At 25.8% G+C, this 21,768-nt stretch overlaps 1 protein-coding gene across 3 annotated transcripts in view; it reads right to left on the reverse strand.

The window, feature by feature from the left end:
* LOC135931875 (tRNA modification GTPase GTPBP3, mitochondrial-like) overlaps nt 1-17,290 on the reverse strand; it is a 30,969-nt gene extending 13,679 nt beyond the window's left edge. The window contains exons 1-4 of one of the 3 annotated variants that reach the window (XM_065469270.1): nt 17,256-17,290; nt 17,089-17,212; nt 2,338-2,473; nt 224-377 (exon numbers count right to left, since the gene is read on the reverse strand). In XM_065469270.1, the coding sequence (XP_065325342.1) occupies nt 224-377; nt 2,338-2,473; nt 17,089-17,212; nt 17,256-17,258 (417 nt within the window). In that variant the 5' untranslated portion in view covers nt 17,259-17,290. Of the gene's footprint in view, nt 1-223; nt 378-2,337; nt 2,474-13,197; nt 13,307-16,950; nt 17,213-17,255 lie in introns of those variants that run through there. The other 2 variants (XM_065469214.1, XM_065469335.1) reach the window with 2 other exon arrangements.
* Between the last annotated feature and the right edge of the window lie 4,478 nt (nt 17,291-21,768).

Below are 21,768 nucleotides of genomic sequence, written 5' to 3' on the forward strand. Positions count from 1 at the left end.
ATCATGTTTAATATAATATTTTGTATGAGGAAATGCCTATTTTTTTTAAAGTATTTTCGAAACAAATTTATGACACATTGCCAAATATTTTTAATAGAACTTAATAAATTATCTATATATTTAGGTAAGTGTTATTTATAATTATTTTCTCATATTCAAAAAACAGTATTATTTATATTTTGAAGTAATAAAAACATAATTTATGTTCTAAATTTTTTGAAACCTTGATTAAAATATTTCTCCAACAATGGTAGAGAGATTTCAATTCACCCCCTACTATCCTCAAAGCAGCCCTTCTTTGTTGTTCGGTCTCAGATTTAATCAAATCGGCCAAACCTTCAACTTCGATCAAATCCATTTTGCCATTATAAAAGGCCCTATATAATCCCATTTTTTGCAAAAAAACTAATTAATCTATTTTTAAGTTCATGATTCGCGAAAATAAGGGCCATTCGCCATGTATCAAAATATTTCAAATACTAAATCTCTAAAGGTTTATCGAAAGAAAAAGAAATTTGGACCCAATTTAATTCTCTAACTTCGGGTCAGAGTTGTTAAAGTAGCTCGCTACTTGTAGCGCGCTACTTAGCGCGCTATCTTTTTTGGTAGCTATAGCTAATAGCCGCTACTTTTTTTAAAATTATTTAATTTTTTAGCGCGCTACTTTTTTTAAAAGTAGCTAAGTAGCGCGCTACTTCGCTACTTTTAAAAAATATAATGAATGTAAGTATAAACATGAAAATTTAAATATAATATCATAATTAATTATAATTTTTATAATTTATTATTTAATTTGGAAATTTAAATATATTTTCAATTTTTAATTTATATTTTCAATCTGTGTTAATAATCTAAAATGGCATCGCCCATGGATATCCAAATTCTTGAAAGTGATTCAGACATGGAAGATTCAATGGAAGAAAATGTACTTAATAACTCTAATAACGATTTCCCATTCCCTAGATTTGAAAAAATTTTTTAAATAAATATTAAAACAAAATCTGGATTCAAATTCCTGTGCTTAAAATGTAAAAAAAATATATCATCAAATCAATCGAGTAGCTATAACCTGAAGAAACACCTAAAGGTAAATTGTTATTTTTACATTATAATATTATTTATTTTATTAGACTGTTCAAGCCAATTGCTATAAGGAAATAGAGAAACATATAAAAAATTTTGGTATAGGAGAATCTTCATTCAAAAAGACAAATACTATCCAAACCAAATTAACTGATAAACATGCCAATATTTCACAAAAATAGGCTGATAAAGTAATTGTTGATTTTATAATTGACACAGTTCAGCCATTGTCCTTGGTTGATAATCCATCATTTACTATGATGATTAAAACTTTATCCCCTGGCACAACAGTTTTATGTCGCCAGACACTTGTGGATAAAATAGACGACAACTTCAAAGTGATGAAAGATGCTCTAATAGTAGAGTTATCAGATATATCTTATGTATGTACCACGGCAGATAGTTGGACACATAACAGAAGGTAAAAACTTATTTATATTTATAAATTGATCTGATTAAATATTTTTAGAGCTTCCTTGCCCTCAAGTGCTAGTGTAGAGAGATTATTTAGTAAAGCAAAGCTTATACTTTCTGATCGTCGCTCTAGACTTGGGGATGATAATATTGAAATGATATTATTATTAAAATGCAACAAATTAAAATAAATATTTATTTATATTACTTATTTTTTTATAATCTAAACTAACTATATTTTTATATTTATAAATGTTTATTTTTATATATTATTTATTATACATTTACATTATAAGCAAAAAAAAAAATAAAAAAAATTTGTTTCATTTGTTTCTAAAAATTTTTTTATAAAAAGTAGCTTAAAAGTAGCTAAAGCTACTTTTGAAAAAAGGTAGCTAATAGCGCGCTACTTTTTTTGACAAATAGCGAAAGCGGTAGCGCGCTACTTTTTTTGGCAAATAGCTATAGCGGTAGCGCGCTACTTTTAAAAATAGCGTTTAACAACTCTGCTTCGGGTAAACGTTTACCGCTTTACCTATATTTTCAAGCAATGGTGGTTTTCGAAAATTTGTTTTGCTTTTTATTTAACCACTTTTATAAATTTAAATATATATATATAAGATGTGAAAACCTTGACGACGCTATCGGCTCTTCCGCAATATGCATTTTTTTTACCAAAAATGGAAATTTTTATTTGTAAAAAATAGATGGCGGCCCCTAAAATGTAGGATCTATAACTTAATCCATTTTTTTTAAATGATGAACAACTAACGTATATCATGTTTCAGGGGAGGGGGTGGGGTGGGGGGGGGAGTGGTATTTCTTAATATGTAGGCATACCTTTTGATAAATTCCCCAGGTTGTGCGATTCCAACACCTTCCATAGATTCTAGGGATTTAAAAACTGCTTTTTGAACAGCAGAGCTTCCATGAATATGAAATTCGCAACAATCTTCTCCAGTAAAACTTTTAGGTCCTGTAATTATTTTATTCAAGTATATTATTTATTTTAAAAAAATATAATGTTCTTTTTTGGGTAAGTAGTGTAATACATGGGCCCGTCAACCACATGGCGCTGAAAGATTCCGAAAATTTAGGGACCCCAAAGGAAAAAATGCTGATTAAAAAAATATCCACATTTATAAGCATATAGGTTGTATCTAGGGTTGTGCCGATATTAAATATCGGATCGGGCAGATACCTGTAAAACCGAACCATTTTATGTATATTTATTTTACATTAGGCTGCGTCCAAAATCTTAAAAATATAAATAAATTTTGAAGAAAAAAATAACATAAACTATTTTTAATGTAAAAATAAAATAGTGTCCAATTTCATTTTTCGGTATTTATAAAAATTTATTTTGTAAAAAATAATAAAAATAAATAAATTCGAATAAAAATTTATTCAAAATTTATTTATTTGTGAAATTTTTATAAAAAATTAGTGAGTACAATTTTTAATGCTGTTAATTTTTATAAATTTACTAACCCAAACGATTATAGCCTTTTATATTAATATATTTTTTAGTTTCAAAAAAAATTTTTATGGAAAGCATAAGAGTCCACAGGAACCTCTGGTGCAAAAATGATTTAAAATTTAGAGATTCCGTAGAAAATAGGAAAATTTGGGAGGGAATAGGAAAAACATACTTGAATTATGATCAAGTGAAAAAGAAATTTTTAGCTGCAAAGGCTAAATTTAATAAATTATATTCTCTCACACAACAAAAATCCGGTAAAAATAAAAATTATATTCAATATATATGGTTAAAACAGTGGCATAGCTACGGGGGTGGTTTTCGGGTTTGGACCCCTGCCAGAGCAAAAATTTATTTTTAGATTATACGTTCAAAAGACTTAAAAGTGACTTTATATCAAATGAACACCATTAATATTTATATTTTTCTGGTTTTGATGTTTGTGGAAGGATATTATATTACTATTGAAATTATTCTGGATAGTATTATTATAAAGTCATTGAGAATAATCTACTAAATTATAATAACATATTATTGATGCATTTAAAAAAATATATTTATTATATATTATCGAAGATATGGTTATGATTTGTAAGATAAACCCGGCCGAAGGCCCGTTAAAGGGGATCTGGGAGCGAAGCCCCCAGGCTTTTATATGTATGGACCCCCTCTAAGAAAAATTCCTAGCTACGCCATTGGGTTAAAAGAAAATATTGATGATATTACTAAATATTCTGAGTCAAGTTTTAAATTGACACAGACAAATTTAAGATATTAAGACAAAAATATAAAATAGTTTCATTTTAGGAATACGAAAATTGACATCTGGGAACAGTATTATTTTATATTTGTATATAAAATTAATTTATTTTAATAGGCTTCATCATACCTTAATAAAATTCTAACTCACGTAATGATATAAATATTGGGCAAAATATGTCTATTGATTCTTTTGATGATACTATAATTTCTGTATATCATATTACTATTATTTGATATTTATTATTGAATAATAGCTAGATCAAGATAATGACAACAAAGAAAATGAAAACCTTATTTCTATTCCTACTTTTAAAAGATAATATATTATTTCTATTACAATTTTATTATATAACTCAAATATATTAATTTATATATATTTTATAGAAAAATTATCTTTCAAAAAAAGTTATTATTGGTTTTCCAACTGTTTATTAATTGATAAAATTATTTACAACATATATGTATTTATTAAGTATATAAATAAAATTTAAATATAACCATTATCAAATAATAGGTTAATACAAAGTTTAATAACTGAAAGGTAATATAAAATAATAAATACAATTACATATCCAATAATTGAATCATATCTGTTTTATTATTAATTTGTTTAAATTTTAAAATTCTAAGGATTTTTTCAAAACATATTGGACGCAGCCTTAATAATATTTTCTAAATAATTTTTTTAAAAACAATGCAAATGCAAACCACCCCTTAAATATTTTTTATTTTTTTTTATAGATTTATAGTATTTTAAAGGTTTTTTTATAAAAAATAGAAAGGAACACCCAAAGTTTTATTTATTTTAAATGTTTTTAAAAAATAAGGCTATTTTATTATTTATACCTTAAATAAAAGAATTTTTTTAAATATGGTATATTGAATTATGGAAATATTTTACAAAAGACAAAGATAATTTTGCAAAATAAGTTATCTGCGGAATTCTAATTTCACGGAGAGCAATAATGAAAAACTCATTTAATACTACCAATATCCGTAAACTATATTGTAGAAATAAAAAAATTAAATTAAAATTCAATTTTTTGCTAAAAAAATATTGATTTCCTAATTACATTTGGTTCAAAGGGGGGTGGTGAAGAATCAATATAAATATCGGATGGGTATCGGTCTAAATTAAATTTTACCACCGCCTAGGACGCATTTATTAATTATATTTATTGTACTTCGTTTACAATTTATATTTACTATCTTTATTTAGAACATTAAATGGGTGGCATACTTAAATTTCACCGATCCGACACACCTTTTACTTTAAAATATGGGAATATTAGAAATTACTAGGGATGTACCGATATTTTTATAGGATCCCCGATATTTCATATTTTTTTAAATATCAGTTATTGGCCCATATTATAAAATTTTTCGATCCGATATAATGACGTTTTAATATTTACAAAATTGTACATTATAAAAATAGGAAGTTATAAAATTTTTTGAAAAAGTTATATCTAGTGTTGTGTAATCGGCTAAAAACAACGCCTAAACCTAATTAGGCTTAGCCTAAAAATCGGCTAAACTTAATTAGGCTTATCCTAAAAAACGGCTAAAACTAAATTAGTCTAAAATTCTGAATCGGCTAGTCATCCGTCAGCGTTCCGCAAGATATGCCTAGCATTAATTATTATTTATTTTTAGAAAATAATATATTTTATTTATATTTAATGTTAAATTATTTTATTATCAAAAATTAAACATATTTATATGATTTAATATTTTTTATTTAAATTATTATATTATGAAATAGAAATATTATGAAAATAGATTTATTTACTTGATGTTTTTTAATAAAAAAAATGATATGCTAATATTGTTGTAATTATTTTTGTTACAATTTATGTGATTTTCACGCCCAAAATTTTAAGACAAATATATTTTTTGAAGTTCAAAAAGATTTTTGAACATATTTTGATTTGATAAGAATTTTAAATTTACTTTGTAAATAAATTTTTTTTGAGGAATTCTTTTGTGAATTTTATTATAAATAAACAATCTTTTAAGTGAAATCTTTTATAATTTTTTTTATCATTTTTGTAAAATTATCTATTTTTGTGGTTTTTTCTAAATAATTTTTTCTAAATATTTATATTAAACTTTGTTATTTTATATGATCTTTTTAATAATAATATTTTAAATGTGCCAAATTGTCATTCGTAATTTTTTAAGATTTTTGAAATTTTTTGACACAAAAGGGTAAAAATATAATTTATATTGTAAAGATGTTAAAGTATAAATTCAATGAATATATTCCTTAAATGACAATTATCATAATCGGTATTTTTAAACATATTAGATTTTTTTTTGACGCTAATGGGCAAAACATGTTAAATTAAAATTACAATTAGGTTGTACCATATTAAAGACAATTGTCATAATCGTCATTTTTAAAGTTTTTTTGACGTAAATGGGCTAAAATAAGGATTGCTAACATGTTTAAATAAAACTTTAGTGAAGATGTACCATTAAGTAACAATTATCATAATTGTTATTTTTAAAGTTTTAAATTTTTTAGACGATGGGCTAAAATAAGTATTGCTAACATGTTTAAATAAAACTTCAATGAAGATGTACCCTAGATTAGTAAAATTGTCATAATCGTTATTTTTAAAGTTTTTTGAATTTTTTTTGACGGAAATGGGTTATAAAATATAAATTGCAATCTATTATTACCATATGTCTATAAAATTCAAAATCTTCAGATAAAATTTAAATGATGTTGATCGTATCATATTGAAAAATAATATTCATATGGTTTTTAAGTTCTTTTCATAAAATTCTTACCCAGAATTCAGACTCATCCCGATTTCGCCATGAGTATACAAAATTGTTTTATTTAAACATGTTAGCAATACTTATTTTAGCCCATCTGCGTCTAAAAAATTAAAAACTTTAAAAATAACAATTATGATAATTGTCACTTAATGGTACATCTTCACTAAAGTTTTATTTAAACATGTTAGCAATCCTTATTTTAGCCCATTTACGTCAAAAAAACTTTAAAAATGACGATTATGACAATTGTCTTTAATATGGTACAACCTAATTGTAATTTTAATTTAACATGTTTTGCCCATTAGAATCAAAAAAAAATCTAATATGTTTAAAAATACCGATTATGATAATTGTCATTTAAGGAATATATTCATTGAATTTATACTTTAACATCTTTACAATATAAATTATATTTTTACCCTTTTGTGTCAAAAAATTTCAAAAATCTTAAAAAATTACGAATGACAATTTGGCACATTTAAAATATTATTATTAAAAAGATCATATAAAATAACAAAGTTTAATATAAATATTTAGAAAAAATTATTTAGAAAAAACCACAAAAATAGATAATTTTACAAAAATGATAAAAAAAATTATAAAAGATTTCACTTAAAAGATTGTTTATTTATAATAAAATTCACAAAAGAATTCCTCAAAAAAAATTTATTTACAAAGTAAATTTAAAATTCTTATCAAATCAAAATATGTTCAAAAAATATATTTGGCTTAAAATTTTGGGCGTGTACAATCACTAATAAATTGTAACAAAAATAATTACAATAGCAGCATATCATTTTTTTTAGGCTGTGTCCTAAATAACAAAAATTGCATAAAAATTATATCGCGCAATTTGCGCGAATCTAGCGAAAAAAATAATATAAGCCATTTTTAATGGAAAACTAAAATGTTGGTCTAAATGATTTTTTCGATTTTGGGCAAATTACGTGATTCTTAAAACTTTAATCATTTTATCCTTAAACTTTTGCAAATTGAGGGAATAAAAATGGCGAACGAATTTCAATTGATGGAAAATATAAGACCTTATAGACATTTGTGGTGTAATATTACACCACAAAAATATAGAGATACAGCTGCAAGTAAAGTCAAATGGGAAGAGATTATATAAATATTATTTTATATTTTAGGTTCAGGTGCTGCTATTATGAACAACAAGCATTTAAATTTGTTGAAGATTTTTACTGGCTAAAAGAAAATGTGGAGGATATATGTAAGCACACTGAAGCAAGTTTCAGTTTGAAACAATCTGAGGATGCTATTAATGTACAAATATCTCCACATGTATTATAACATGAAATTAGAACTATATAAAAATCTATATTATTGGATTATGAGCCAAACATCCAAGATATGTTAAATGTACAAATATCATCACAAGTATTATAACAATAAATTAGAACTATATAATAATCTATATCTTAGGATTTAGAGCCAAACACACAAGATATGTTAAATGATATAGTCAATCAGATACAAATTTTTGAATTTAAAAAGAAATTTTCCCTTCATATTTATAATTTTATTATTTTCATATTTATAATTTTGTATATTATCTTCAATAATTTTGTATTGATTAAGTCATTTTAGCAGTCCTTAAATTAAATACAAATCAAAATAACACTTTTTATTGCACTTTTTATTGAATATTTATAAATAAATGCTATAACTTTGACAAATTTAAACATTCATAAGAAATATAAGGTAATGGTAATTTAAAAATAAATGTATATAAAAATTTTGCAATAAAGGTTTCATAAATAATTTGTGTACAAAGATTGCCCTCAATATCAATAATAATATTATGAAATAATTTGTGTACAAAGATTGCCCTCAATATCAATAATAATATTATGTAATAAGCAGTCAGCCTTAACAATTTGTATAGTATTAGTAATTTTAGTTTCTGAGGATTTATATAAGTGTTTAAATTTGGCACTCATGAACATGATTATCTTCAAATAATATAAAATATAGAATTAGTAAATCATTCACATCAAACATTTATATTTTAAATTGAAAATAAATGTATGATTCGGGACATGTTTCGTATCTCTCTAAACTTTTAAAGAATTTTTTTTTTAATTTAGGACACAGCCTTATTAAAAAACATAAAATAAAAAAATCTATTTTCATAATATTTTTATTTCATAATATAATAATTTAAATAAAAAATATTAAATCATATAAATATGTTTAATTTTTGTTAATAAAATAATTTAACATTAAATATAAATAAAATAAATTATTTTACTAAAAATAAATAATAATTAATGCTAGGCATATCTTGCGGAACGCTGATGGATGATTAGCCAATTCCGAATTTTAGACTAATTTAGTTTTAGCCGATTTTTAGAAGCTTAGTCAATTTTTCACCTAAAATCTCGTCTAAGCCGTTTTGTAATCGGCTAAAATTAGCATATCTAAAAAAATCAGATATTTTTATATATAAAATCGTTTTTATATTTGTCTTTTTAATAATAGATTGATTATATTAATAACATTCTTTTTAAAAATTGTGCGATAATTTATTTTAAAATAATCTTTTGTTTTATTTTATACATTTCATAAGATTTTTGAGGTATTAAATTAATAAAATATTTTTGATGGTTTCCTATCAGCTTATATTAGATTTTTTTAAATTGGATTCGCCAAGCTCTAATTTTGTAATATAAAGTTGATTCGTTTATCGCTAAAATTTTTAGAGGTGGGAAATCTCAAAAGACATATAACACAACTAATTTGAGGAAATAACTCGAAACATACCATATCAACTCATTTTCACTTTTAACTAAAGAAAGGGAAATAAATTAGAAAAGAATCAGGTTAGATAAAAACTTCTAAATTAAATCAAACATTGCCAGATCTGGTAAATAAACAAAAAATATGGCACAATGAGGACCCAAGATCCAGCCATATCGCTATATAACAACCAAATGATAGCATTGGATAATTAGCCATTTTCCATTGTAGAGGATATTGGATTAAATCGACTAATAAGGCATTTATGTGAAAACCACAAAATCCCATATCTAATAAAATTAAATGTCAATTAGATGGGGAAAAAATCCCCTTTAGTTTAAGTGATGTGTAGTCCTGATGTTCAGGGTCTGATTCGCATCCAGCTTGCCTTGTCATCTGATAATGAAAATTTTGAACCAATTGCAAGATTACTATTGCAACTTCTAATTATTCACATACTGGGCAAAATATTGCGGATATTATAAGCAAAATGATGATCAATTGGAATAATAGACAAGTAAAATACATGCCATTGTACCAGGGACCCAGAGTGAACCGGAACGAACCGTTAAACCATTATAAACGGTTATAAATATCCGAACAGTAACCGAACCGATATAATTATTTTTTGAAGGAGTAAAAAGAACCCTTATAAAAAAGGTTAAACCGGTTCAGTTTTTATATTTTAGGAATCGAAAAAATTTGAATATCCAGGAATATATAAACTTGCTCTTATAGTATTGGCGGTTCCTGCAAAAAAGTTATTGTAGAAAGGGCCTTTTCGGGGCTAAAATTTGAGTTATCCTCACAATGAACAAATATGAATCCATTTATATTAGAAAATATATTACAATATATTTAAAGATGAGTTATTTTGAATCTTATATTTTTTTTTATATATAATTCATAGATGCTTTTAATAAAAATAAATTAGACGATGGTGTTGCTTCAATAAAAAAAAATTTTTTTACCATAATGAACCATTATAAACCTTAACAATTAGCTGAACCGTGGGATTCAACTTTTTACATGTAAGAAAGACTCCCGGAGCAAAAGAAGGACTATCTTATTTAATGAAACAAAACTAAATTTGGCCCTATTACCAATTTAACACATCACTAAAGAAATTAGTGGTGACCATTTATAGAATTACTTTAAAAAGAGCTTGCTAGACATAGTGAATATGATAAAGGTGTCCAGACTATGAAGGATGCTATGCGTAAAGATATTCTTACTAAACATTTTTCTTATATTTATAATAAAAAAAATACTTCATAGCAACAATTTTGGATCTTCGATTCAAGACAATCTTTTTTTTCAATTCAATCAAACTTTATAGACAAAAATTACTTCTGGTGTTATACTATTAAAAAGTAAATGAGATGAGTAAATGCATTGAACTAAAAATTAAAACGATTAGTAAGTTTACAGAATACAAAATCAGATATAATAACGGATAGGTAATCGGCCGATATCAATTTAATATCGGATCGGATGGGTCTCCAAAAACTGCTATCACCCTAGAAATTACAAATAGTAAGCAGACGATAAATTTATAAGTGCAGAGGCTAAAAATATACAAAATTCTTATTGATATATATGTATAGATATAAATAACAAGTAATAAGTGCTCTCATTTTTCTCCAAAATAAATAGAAGTGATTGATATAAGTGATCCATTGATTGTTAAAATATGGCCGGTACTGAAATTACCGCGAATGGAACTCGTGTGAAACAATAAAGTCTAATAGGTTGATCGTTGAAAGCGTTTTTTCATCCTCACGAGCTATTTTAAAAAAATGCTTCTAATAAATCTAATACCGTATATTTTTCAGATATTTAGTATAGTTAATAACTAAATTCTTAATCTTATATTGGCATTAACTGTCTGCTGGAAGTCACCACAAATCCGTATGGATGGATCCATCCATTTTGGGTAAGGGCACAATTGAAGAATTTTTACAAAATTTTAGTTTTTCTAAAACTCCCATGCATTCCAGCCATTGCAGTTCAGTTTTTAATTTGATTTATCATGCTAATAGTATGGGTTTGCTTTTTAAACATTAAAAGTTGGAGTTGAGTTTTATAATTGAATCTCAATCTTATTCATCATTATCAAACTTATCTCTTTGCTTACAATTATAAATTTATTATATATAATTTAATTTTTAAAAGTGGTAATATACATATTATTGATTTTAAAATAGTTTATGTAATTATATTTGTAATCGATTTACGTCTGCTGCATTCAAATGGAGATCTTTATTGAAACTTTCACCTAAAAAAATTTTCCATACTCTCTAAAGAATCTATTGTTCGAATAAGCTCTCCTTTAACACAATTTTTCTATAAACTTTCTAAAGTGACTTTTTATCCCAGAATTATAATTGATAGCATTTGAATTTAAGAATTTTGGTTTTATATGATTTTCTAAACCATAACTATGATAAATGATATTTTCATCATCAGAATTTAGCGAATTTTCAAAAAAATGTATGCAAATATAAATACAAAAATATTTGAATATTAAATACAAAAACTTTTTTAAAAAATTTAATAACCACAAAAAATTTCCAAAAAGGTATTTATCTTTAAAAATATATTTTAATAATAAATCAATTTTTCTATAATACGCATGCGTAAACGAAGTTCGTTTTTTTTTGAAAAAAAATGATAAACGACGTACCTTTTATTTTTGACCAACTTTGAATGTGGATTTAACGTTCGTTCAATTTTAAAAACACTTTTTATTTTTATTTATTTGAAAAATTTAATATTAATCCAAATTTTTTAAGAAAAAAGTCTTAATTTTTTAATCAGCTGTTTTTCCTTTTTCACATTTCAATTTTTTTAACATGCCATTATTATCGTTTATTAATTTGATAATGCTTATATTTTAATTTAATAGATTACATAAGAAAGGATATTATTATTTCATCATCCTCATCTGATTCTGAAAATTCAAAATCAAATGAATTACCATTACAATGGCCCAAATATGGTAAATGCTTTACAGTAACATCCTATTTTGAAGGAACTAATTCAATACTTACCAAATGTGAAATGTGCCCAAAAAGCATTATATCAGTTTCAAAATCTTCAAGTTCCGATTTAAAAGTTCATTTGATTGTAATATTAATTATTTTATATAATATAACTAAGTAAAATCATTAAATTCGAAGAAAAAATGTATTTGGGCTACTTAAACCCAACAATAACGTTAGCAATTTTAAAATTAAAAAAAATTAGTGACCTAAAATATGGTCAACCATTGATAAACGCTGTATAAAATGGGATTATTAAAAGGTATTAAACCTATCACTATCAAATTAAGATTTAAACATATATATGAAGATCAATTGTTCCTTTTGCGATTATACATCCAGTATTCAGCTTCAATGGCCATGGATAAAACTTCCACAGAACGAATCTAAAATTAACTTATAGCATTATTGAAAAAATGCATTGAAAACCCTAGAAATGATAATGCAAGAACTGTTAATTTCAAGATATACTTTTTTGACAGAAGTAGAGGAAGGATTGGAGGAGGATAACTTATCTCAATTTTTTGAAACAAATGACAAAACAATAAATGTTTTAAAATTCCCAACGTTAAAAGAGTTGTTTAAGTATCATACTGCAATCCCCTCATCTGCCCCTGTAGAGCACGTTTTTAGTATATCTAATGCCATATTAACTGCCAAGCGTTCCTGTCTATCAGATGAAAATTTTGCAAAACAATTGTTATTATAAATTAATAAGAAAAATTTTTTATAAATAAAAATATCTTTTTATTTGCTATATTATATTGTATTTATAATTATATTTTCAAAATAAAAATATATTGTGTTGAAAAATATTATTTAATTAAATCTTAAAAAAAATTCATCATAAAATTTTGAATGAACGTGAATGCGTTCCTTTTTTTGAAAGTGAACATGAATGTGAACGCATTCCATTTTTGACAATAAATGTTGAACTTGTTCGATTTTTTTTAGAAATGTTTACAGTACTATAATTTAATAACCAATTTCTAAAAATTATATATATAACATTTTAAAAAAAATTGTGTAAATACTATGCAAGACATCAAATTTTAATATAGCTAGCAAACATGTGAAACAATTTCAAATAACTCATTGTGTGTGCTTTTAATCTCTATTGATTTTGGAAGATATTTTGAAGGATCAGCCATCTGATATGACTAAATGAGATATAAGGGATTGGAGGCACTTCTTGATATATGACTAAATGAGATATAAGAGATTGGAGGTACTTCTTGATACTCTGCTAAAAAATATCATAATATTTTAACTTAATAGAACTATAATCTATATAACTGGTTCTATATCATCTATAATCTTTCCAACAATTCTACAGGCCAGGCATGGGTAGGTGAATATTTTAAGGATTAGGTGAGCAGGCATATTTAAAAATATTTAAAGCAGGGTTGGCATGTCGGTCAATTGACCGGTCAAATTCGGTCAATTGACTGGTCAATTGACGGAGGAGTATTTGACTGGTCAAATACGGTCAAATACTCTAAAATATTAATGGCGAATAAATATTTTGATATAATTAACTAGTATGCATTAAAAGCATGTTTATCAATCTTATTATTTTTTTATTAAAATATAAATATGTAATTTTTCTAAATATAGTAATATTTTTAGTTATTTTTTTGCCTAATCATTGCCGTTTCTCGCCTTCTTTATTTTTTTCAATTCATATTTCTTAAAAAAAATAAAAATACCCGATTTATTATAATCATAATATAATTTTTTCATTCTTATTTTTTAATAAATTTAAATTTTATTTAATATTTAGCTGAGTATAAATTATATTAATTCTCATTTGTTTTACTTACACTTGCTATATTTGGTTTTTAAAATTAATTTTCATTTTAATTGTTCTGGTCAGATTTACGGAATATTATTCAATTCTGGTAAAAAGTTTATTATATTATATTTATAATATTAAGAAATTATTGGAATAATTGGTCGATAATTATAAAATAGTTAAGATTGATTAACTTTACAATAATCAAAATCATTTTTTGTTAAATTTTAATATATTAGGGATTATGGTCAAACCAAAGCATCATGTTTGGAAACATTTTCAAGAAGTACGCGATGGTAAATCAGTTAAAGCGGTGTGCAAGTTTTGCAAGATGTCCTATATCACCCACGTTGATAGAATGGTCAAACATTTATTAAGCAGCTGTACTATGTGCCCTGTAGTTCCAAAATATCAACCTCTACAAATATCACAAATGTGATTTGTAATACTTCTAAGTCTAACTCTAATGAAGAATTGGGTGAAATTAGTGAGAATGATTATCAAATGAACAATATTTTGTCTTGTGACTCAGGAGAATTTGATTCCCTTATTTCTAATCAATCTACAAGCAAGGCGATTAAATATAAATCTCAATCTTGTATAACCGGTTTCATAGATAGAATTAATCCTAAAGAAAAAAATGAGCTGGATCAATTGTTTGCAAAGGCTGTATATGCGAGCAATTTACCTTTCCACATCACTGAAAATCCCTACATCCAAGAATTTTTTAAAAAAATACGTCCTATTTACACATTACCCAGGAGAAGGCAGCTGGCTGGATATCTTCTAGACAAAGCGTCAGGTGATATGGAGGTGAGAGTTGCAGATATAATAGATAAAGCTCCTTACTTATCAATTGTATCAGATGGCTGGAGCAACATTAGAAACGAGAGTATTATTAATTTTATGGTGATGACGCCTGTTCCAGTGTTCTACAAATTTCTAAATACTGAGGAAAATCGCCATACGGCAGATTATATTGCCCAGGAATTTAAAAATGTAATTCATGAATTGAATCCGGTAAAAGTATATTCTTTAGTTACTGATAATGCCGCTAACATGAAAGCAGCCTGGAGAATTCTAAAATCTGAATCTATTTATAATCATATACAATGTTATGGTTGTGCAGCGCATACATTGCAGTTATTCTTTCACGATTTTGAACGATTGGACGCCTTCAGTGACCATATTTCAATAATTAAAAAAATTGTTAAATTTTTCAAGAATAAACACATACCAGCTGCAGTATTTTCCCGTAATAAGAATCTTCATGGCATACCATCTACATTAAGTACAATTAGCCAAACAAGATGGGCATCGTCAATAAAATGTATGGAGCAAATTCAAATATGCAAGAAAGCTCTAAAAGCATCAGTTGTTGAAGAAGCTGTTTGTGATATTTGTCCCATAGAAATTACCAATAATATATTAAACGAAGAATTTTGGACGAAAAATTTAAAATTTTTAGCTATACTCCAACCTTTAGCTATCTCATTGTTGAAAGTGCAAGGGGATAAATGTACTTTGGCCAACGAGATGCTTAATTTGGAAAAACACATAATACAATCATGCCATGATTCTATATTTTCTCCATCTCAAGAAAAAAAAATTAAGGTTATGTTTGAAAAGAGAAAAACTGATATAAATACATGTGCTCACAATGCTGCTTATTTATTGGACCCCCAATATCAAGGGGAGCATCTTACTAATACTGAATTTGATGAAGTATGTAATATAATACAAGAATTGGGTATTTTACAAGGTGGTGATAATCAAAATATTTTGAGTAATATAGTAAATTTCAGAAGCAAAAGCAGTATATTTAATAGCCATAATATGTGGAAAGTTGTAACTTCCATAAGAAACAATCAAATTTCGGCCTCAAGTTGGTGGAATGCATTTTGCCCACCTTGCCCATTAAGAGAAGTTGCTAATATTTTACTAACATTTCCTAGTTCGACTTCTTCTTCTGAAAGAAATTGGTCGGTTTGGGGCAATATTCACACGAAAAACAGAAATAGATTAAAGGCTTCTACAGCAGGAAAATTAGTAAGAGTGTATCATAATTTAAGATTGATTAAAAATATTAAAGAAAATAATGATATTGAATATGAATCAGAACAAGACTCTGCCACGGAGGGTGAAACATTGACTATAGAATGAATTAAAAAATATTATGATATTTATTATTATACATAGATTTATTATAATATTATATAAATGCAAAATAAAGTTAATATTGGTGTAAAAAACATTTATTTGAATTTGACCATATTTAACCGTATTTGACCATATTTGACCGGTCAAATATCGGTCAATTGACCGAATTGTATTTGACCGGTCAAATGCACAACCCTGATTTAAAGCAATGGGCTTGTTGTGGGTAGGTGATTTAAACTTTTTGTTAATGAACGAACAAGAACATTAAAAAATTCATTTTTTTGATAAGGTTTATAGCAGTGGTGTTATTAAACAGTTAATTTGGGTAAATTTATAATAAATCAAATGGTTTAACAATAATAGCACTATAATTTCAAATTAACTTACATAAATTATGCTAAATTTTATCAGTCATTTGGTATAAGTTATTTCTAGTTTACTATAATATAATGTATAAATATCAATTAATTACTATACTAAGCTGCTTATTCATGAATCTCATATTAAAAAACAAACCTAGCTTATTTTATGATTTTTTAAAAGGTTAAATAAATTGGGAGCTTTTATAGGGCCACCAAATTTACTTTTTCTAAGCTATAATATCAAAATATGGCTAAAAAATTTAATAAAAATATACCTTTTTAAAAGTATTCAATTTTTACCTGGAAACCATAGAATTAAACAGGTATCTAAAAGTTCTGATGAAATGGGACAAAATATTTTACTCAATTTTGCTTTTTTGGGTATAGGCAGATTAGGATTTTTAGTTAAAGATATAATAATTTCACTGCTATTAGGACCTGAAACTCGAATGATACTAACTCCACATTTTCCCCAACCAGATGAGAGAGCATATATGGTACTAAAAGTATGATTTAATTTTATTTTGTTGAGATGCCATTTAAAATTAATTATATGTCTAAGCTAAAAATATCTTAAATTAAATATAATATAATTCTTATATTACCATATATAATATGGGGTTTTGGCAAATAAAGTAATATCTTTTACATAGGGCGATTGACATCCTTTCATCACGTGTCCTCCTAAATCTGACACATATATAATTTATATAATTCTTTTTAAAATATAAATCTTATAAATTATTCTTAATTCGTATGGGTAAACTAAGTTATGAATAGTATAATATTTACTATATACCAGACATTATTATAATTAAATAAAAAAATTACGTTCGGATTTTCACGATAAATTGTAAAATATTAACCAAAAAAATATTGCCCTAATTGTAGTGTTGTTAAATTGCTGAATCCAGTCGGCTTAGTCATAAACCAAGCAAGGCTTGAGCCAAAAAACAATCTTAAATTTGAGAAAATCCATTAAGCCATTACTCGATGGGTCGGCCCGATTGGTCAGATCGCTGGTTCGGCTGCTGGGTCGACACACTGGATAGCTCGGTTGGGTCATATCGCTGGGTAGACCCGATGGGTCGACTTACTGGGTAGGCCCGATGGGTCCACTCACTGGGTAGGCCCGATGAGTCGACTGCTGTGTAGGCCCGATGGATGGATCAACTCAACACAATATATAGAAAACTAAACTTGTTTGTTTTAAACGGTTGATAGTTTTTTTTTATCTTTGGGTTTAGTACGAAATTTCTTGTACCATTATTTTGTAACTCCACGCGTAAAATGTAGAAATATTAAAAAAAATATATTCATATTTTTAGTCCAGAAAAAGTTTTTGATATTAGAAGAAAGATCTAAAACCATTAGGTCCTGTAATAAATTAGCACTGCTATTATATTTTAAAATTATAAAAAAATTTTAAACTATGTTTTAAGTCTTGTTAAAGGTTCTTGTATAACCCTGAATTCATAGTGAAGCTCGATTGCGATTTAGCCGCGATATCGTAGCGATTTTCATTCATAGTGCAAAGCGATTTCATTTCAAAAATTTTTATCAGTCAAATTATTATTGTTATACAAAATCATCATGAAAAGGAACGAAATTTTTTAATTTTATGAGAATGATCAAAGTATTTATTAATTCTATTTTATCTTTAATTCTATATTTTATAGGGGAAATTATAATTTCATTCTAAAACATGTAAAATTATTTTATACATAAAAGCCACAAATTTTATTAATCCTACAACCATTGAAGAAAACCTCATGGTTTATCTTAGGTAATAATAAAGTATTTTATTATTTAAATAAATTTTTAATCTAAGTATTTAACTACTGTAGATATCCTACTTTAACCTATTCCTTCAAAATGGAGGTTTCAACTATCTTAAAAATTATTAGAATAACATGCCTAGCTATATGGCAAACCTTATTTAGTATTCACATGCCACCACTTACTCTAACTGACTTTGTGAGATTAGCTATAATAGTGTATATTATAATATATATTATTGCTTAAAAGGAGTTTGAAATTAAGTGGAAATAACCTAACTGTGTTGGTAGCATTTAGTGTTGTTAAACGGCTCGATTTGAGACGATTTTTAAAAACGGCCAACTCAATATTTTAGCCAGAAAAATATTGTATAAGCCTCGAGATTTCGCTAATAGATGTAAAAACCTTTGTATCGCCTATGAGCAAAATCTTAAGGCTTGCATAATATTTTTCCTAATAAAATATTGAGTTAGCCGTTTTTAAAAATCGGTTCAAATTGAGGCGGTTAACAACACTAGTTGGCAATATCTATATATTGTAAAAATGTCATCTAATAATTCAAGTCCATTTCAAATTCCAGGTGACCTTGGTAACAATGAACCAAAGCAAATCAAATTAAACAATTAGTTACATGAAAAAGATATCCATAGAAGGCTAAGATTATTTCTTAAATCGTGGTATAGATATCGAGACTGGTTGGAGTACAATGTAGAAGCTGAAGCTGCTTTTTAATTTCCATGTAGGAAATGCTTGTGTATCCCAAGTGATGAATTTGGACAAAAAGGACAGAAATTGGAAAAATGCATTAGCTGAAAATAATGAATGGATTGCTAAAACATGAAAGCTCAAAAGCTCATTTAAATTCAATAACAATCTGGCATGATAAAAATCTAAATATAAATAAGGATACTGAGATAGCAACAATTTTGGTAAACCAACAAATTAACCGAAATCGTTATTATCTTAAATTAATATTTGATGCTATTTCTTAGCATACATGAGCTACATTTTCATGGGACTAGTTCAACAAAAATTACAGATGCTGTAAATGATGAAAACATGATTTATTCTTCTAGACTATTTATAGCAATGCTTTCATACACCATCTAAAAAGATCCAGAATTATAAATTATATAAAATTATGGAATTTATACCTAAAAATTCCCAATATACTTCACCCCAGATTAAAAACGCAGTAATATCTATTGTGGCAGATATGGTACTTGAATATATTTAGGATAAACATAACAAAAGTGAGATGCATTTTTTTGTCTTACGGCTGATGAGATAAAAGATGCATTCTGTTGTGAAAACCTGAGCATAATTATTCGCTAAATTTTTTTTTGAGGAGTCCAAGAAAATTTTATAGGAATTATTAATTTACAGTGTCATTTTGCTGAAATCATTACTGATTGCATTTTAAAGCAACTTATTAATTCAAAGAATATAATATGCCAGGTATATGATGGTGCAATGCAAACGTTATGTCTGGCCGAAATGAAGGAGTACCAACCCTACTTCAAAAAACAAATTAATAAAAAGTTTCTTTTATACATTGCCACAACCACAAGTTGCATCGTGTGGTTCAAGATTGTATCATTTCTAATTTTTTTAAATTTATCCAACGCATTGTATAATTTTTTTAGGCATTTTAACGTATCCTGTAAATATACAGGCCATACTCTTAAGAGATTTAGTCCAGAGGTTGACTGGTCATTTAGAAACATCTCGCATCATTTATGATAATTTTGAGGCTATTTGTGAAGTATTATTTAACTTTCTAATAGAACTCTTATTCAGAGGTTTCTATTCATGATTCAGTCGAAGCCTCTGGTCTTTTATCTCAATGCGTTAATATAAATTAAGTTATATTAGCCATTATAATTTATGAGATACTAATTATTATATTTAGTGTATATTATACATATAAGAAAATAAAGAAAAGTATATTAATATAATGTAAAAACAAAACTAATCTTTATTGTTTCTTTATTGTTTATAATTATTATCCAAAAAATTAAAAAGATGTAAAACAAATATTAATAATCATTTCTTTACCATCATTATAAAATTATAAAAAATCTGGCATGATAATGATGAAGGAATGCTCTCCCTTTCCTCTTTCTTCTTTCTATTCAACATCACATATATCAGCCAGTGGCGTCATAAGAGGGGGTAGCGCAGGGGCTCGAGCCCCCTAAGAAATATGATCTACTGAAGCAAAAAAAAAAATTTAATGGAATCTTAACCCCTTGAACTAAAAATAAATTTTTTTGATCGCCCCTTGAACGATTTCTTTTATAATTCTATTAAGTTATATATAGATTTAATTTTATTATTTAAAAATTAATAAGAGTGTCTAAATATTTATTATATGAATACTATTTTAAATATTAAATCAGATTAATACATATAAATTATATTTTCACTATGTCAGCTTGCAATCAAATTTTGTTTTAAAAATAGAATATCAATATCACTCACTAAATATTAATTTAGCATTTACAGTTGAAGCTTAATTAACTATTATTATTTAAATTACTATTTAAATTATTATATAACCCTTATTAAATAAATATAATCATTTATTAATTGAAAACTAAAAAAATTGATATTGTAATTAGCCGAGTTTAAAATGACTAATCAACTGTATAAATTTTATTATCATATCTATTCCTAAAAATATTTTCAAGGTCCAAATAAGTATAAGAGATTTCTTTATAAAAAGTAAGTAATTAGACATATAGTTTATGATGCTTTATTTACAGTTGTTTATAAAATATTAGATAAAATGTCACTTTTATACACATATTTGACAGTTATATAATATATTACAGTTAATATTTTAATGAATTTTATATAAATTCTTTTGATAATAAATATAGTAACGATTTAACGCCATCTATTTAGTTATGAATAGTTTAAAAAATTAAACATTTTTTTATTCATCCTACATAGATGTAATAAATTTGATATCTTTTCTTCTCTTTTTTTTACTGTTTTTAGGAAAGCTATTTATTTTTTTCTTTTTCGAAAAACAGTTTTGAGTTAAATTTTTATATATTCTTGATTTTACTACAAACTACTATTATTTTAAGATATAATATATCAACTAGAGGTGGTGCGACAATATATAAAATCTTTTCTTTCAAACATTTCATTCTGGTCTTTATTTTATAGTTAGAAAATATTTCGTTTCTAATATGGCATCCTTGCCGTGTATATACCCCCAGGCTTCTATATTTGCATAATTATTCTTCCAAAGATTTTTATTGTTTTTATTTTATCAATTTATCCAACATATTAAAATCTGATATTAGTTTACATCGTAAGTGTCAT

This window comes from Gordionus sp. m RMFG-2023, chromosome 1 (assembly GCF_954871325.1).
Source record: "Gordionus sp. m RMFG-2023 chromosome 1, tfGorSpeb1-WG-v2, whole genome shotgun sequence".
Classification (NCBI taxonomy): Eukaryota; Metazoa; Nematomorpha; class Gordioida; order Chordodea; family Parachordodidae; genus Gordionus; species Gordionus sp. m RMFG-2023.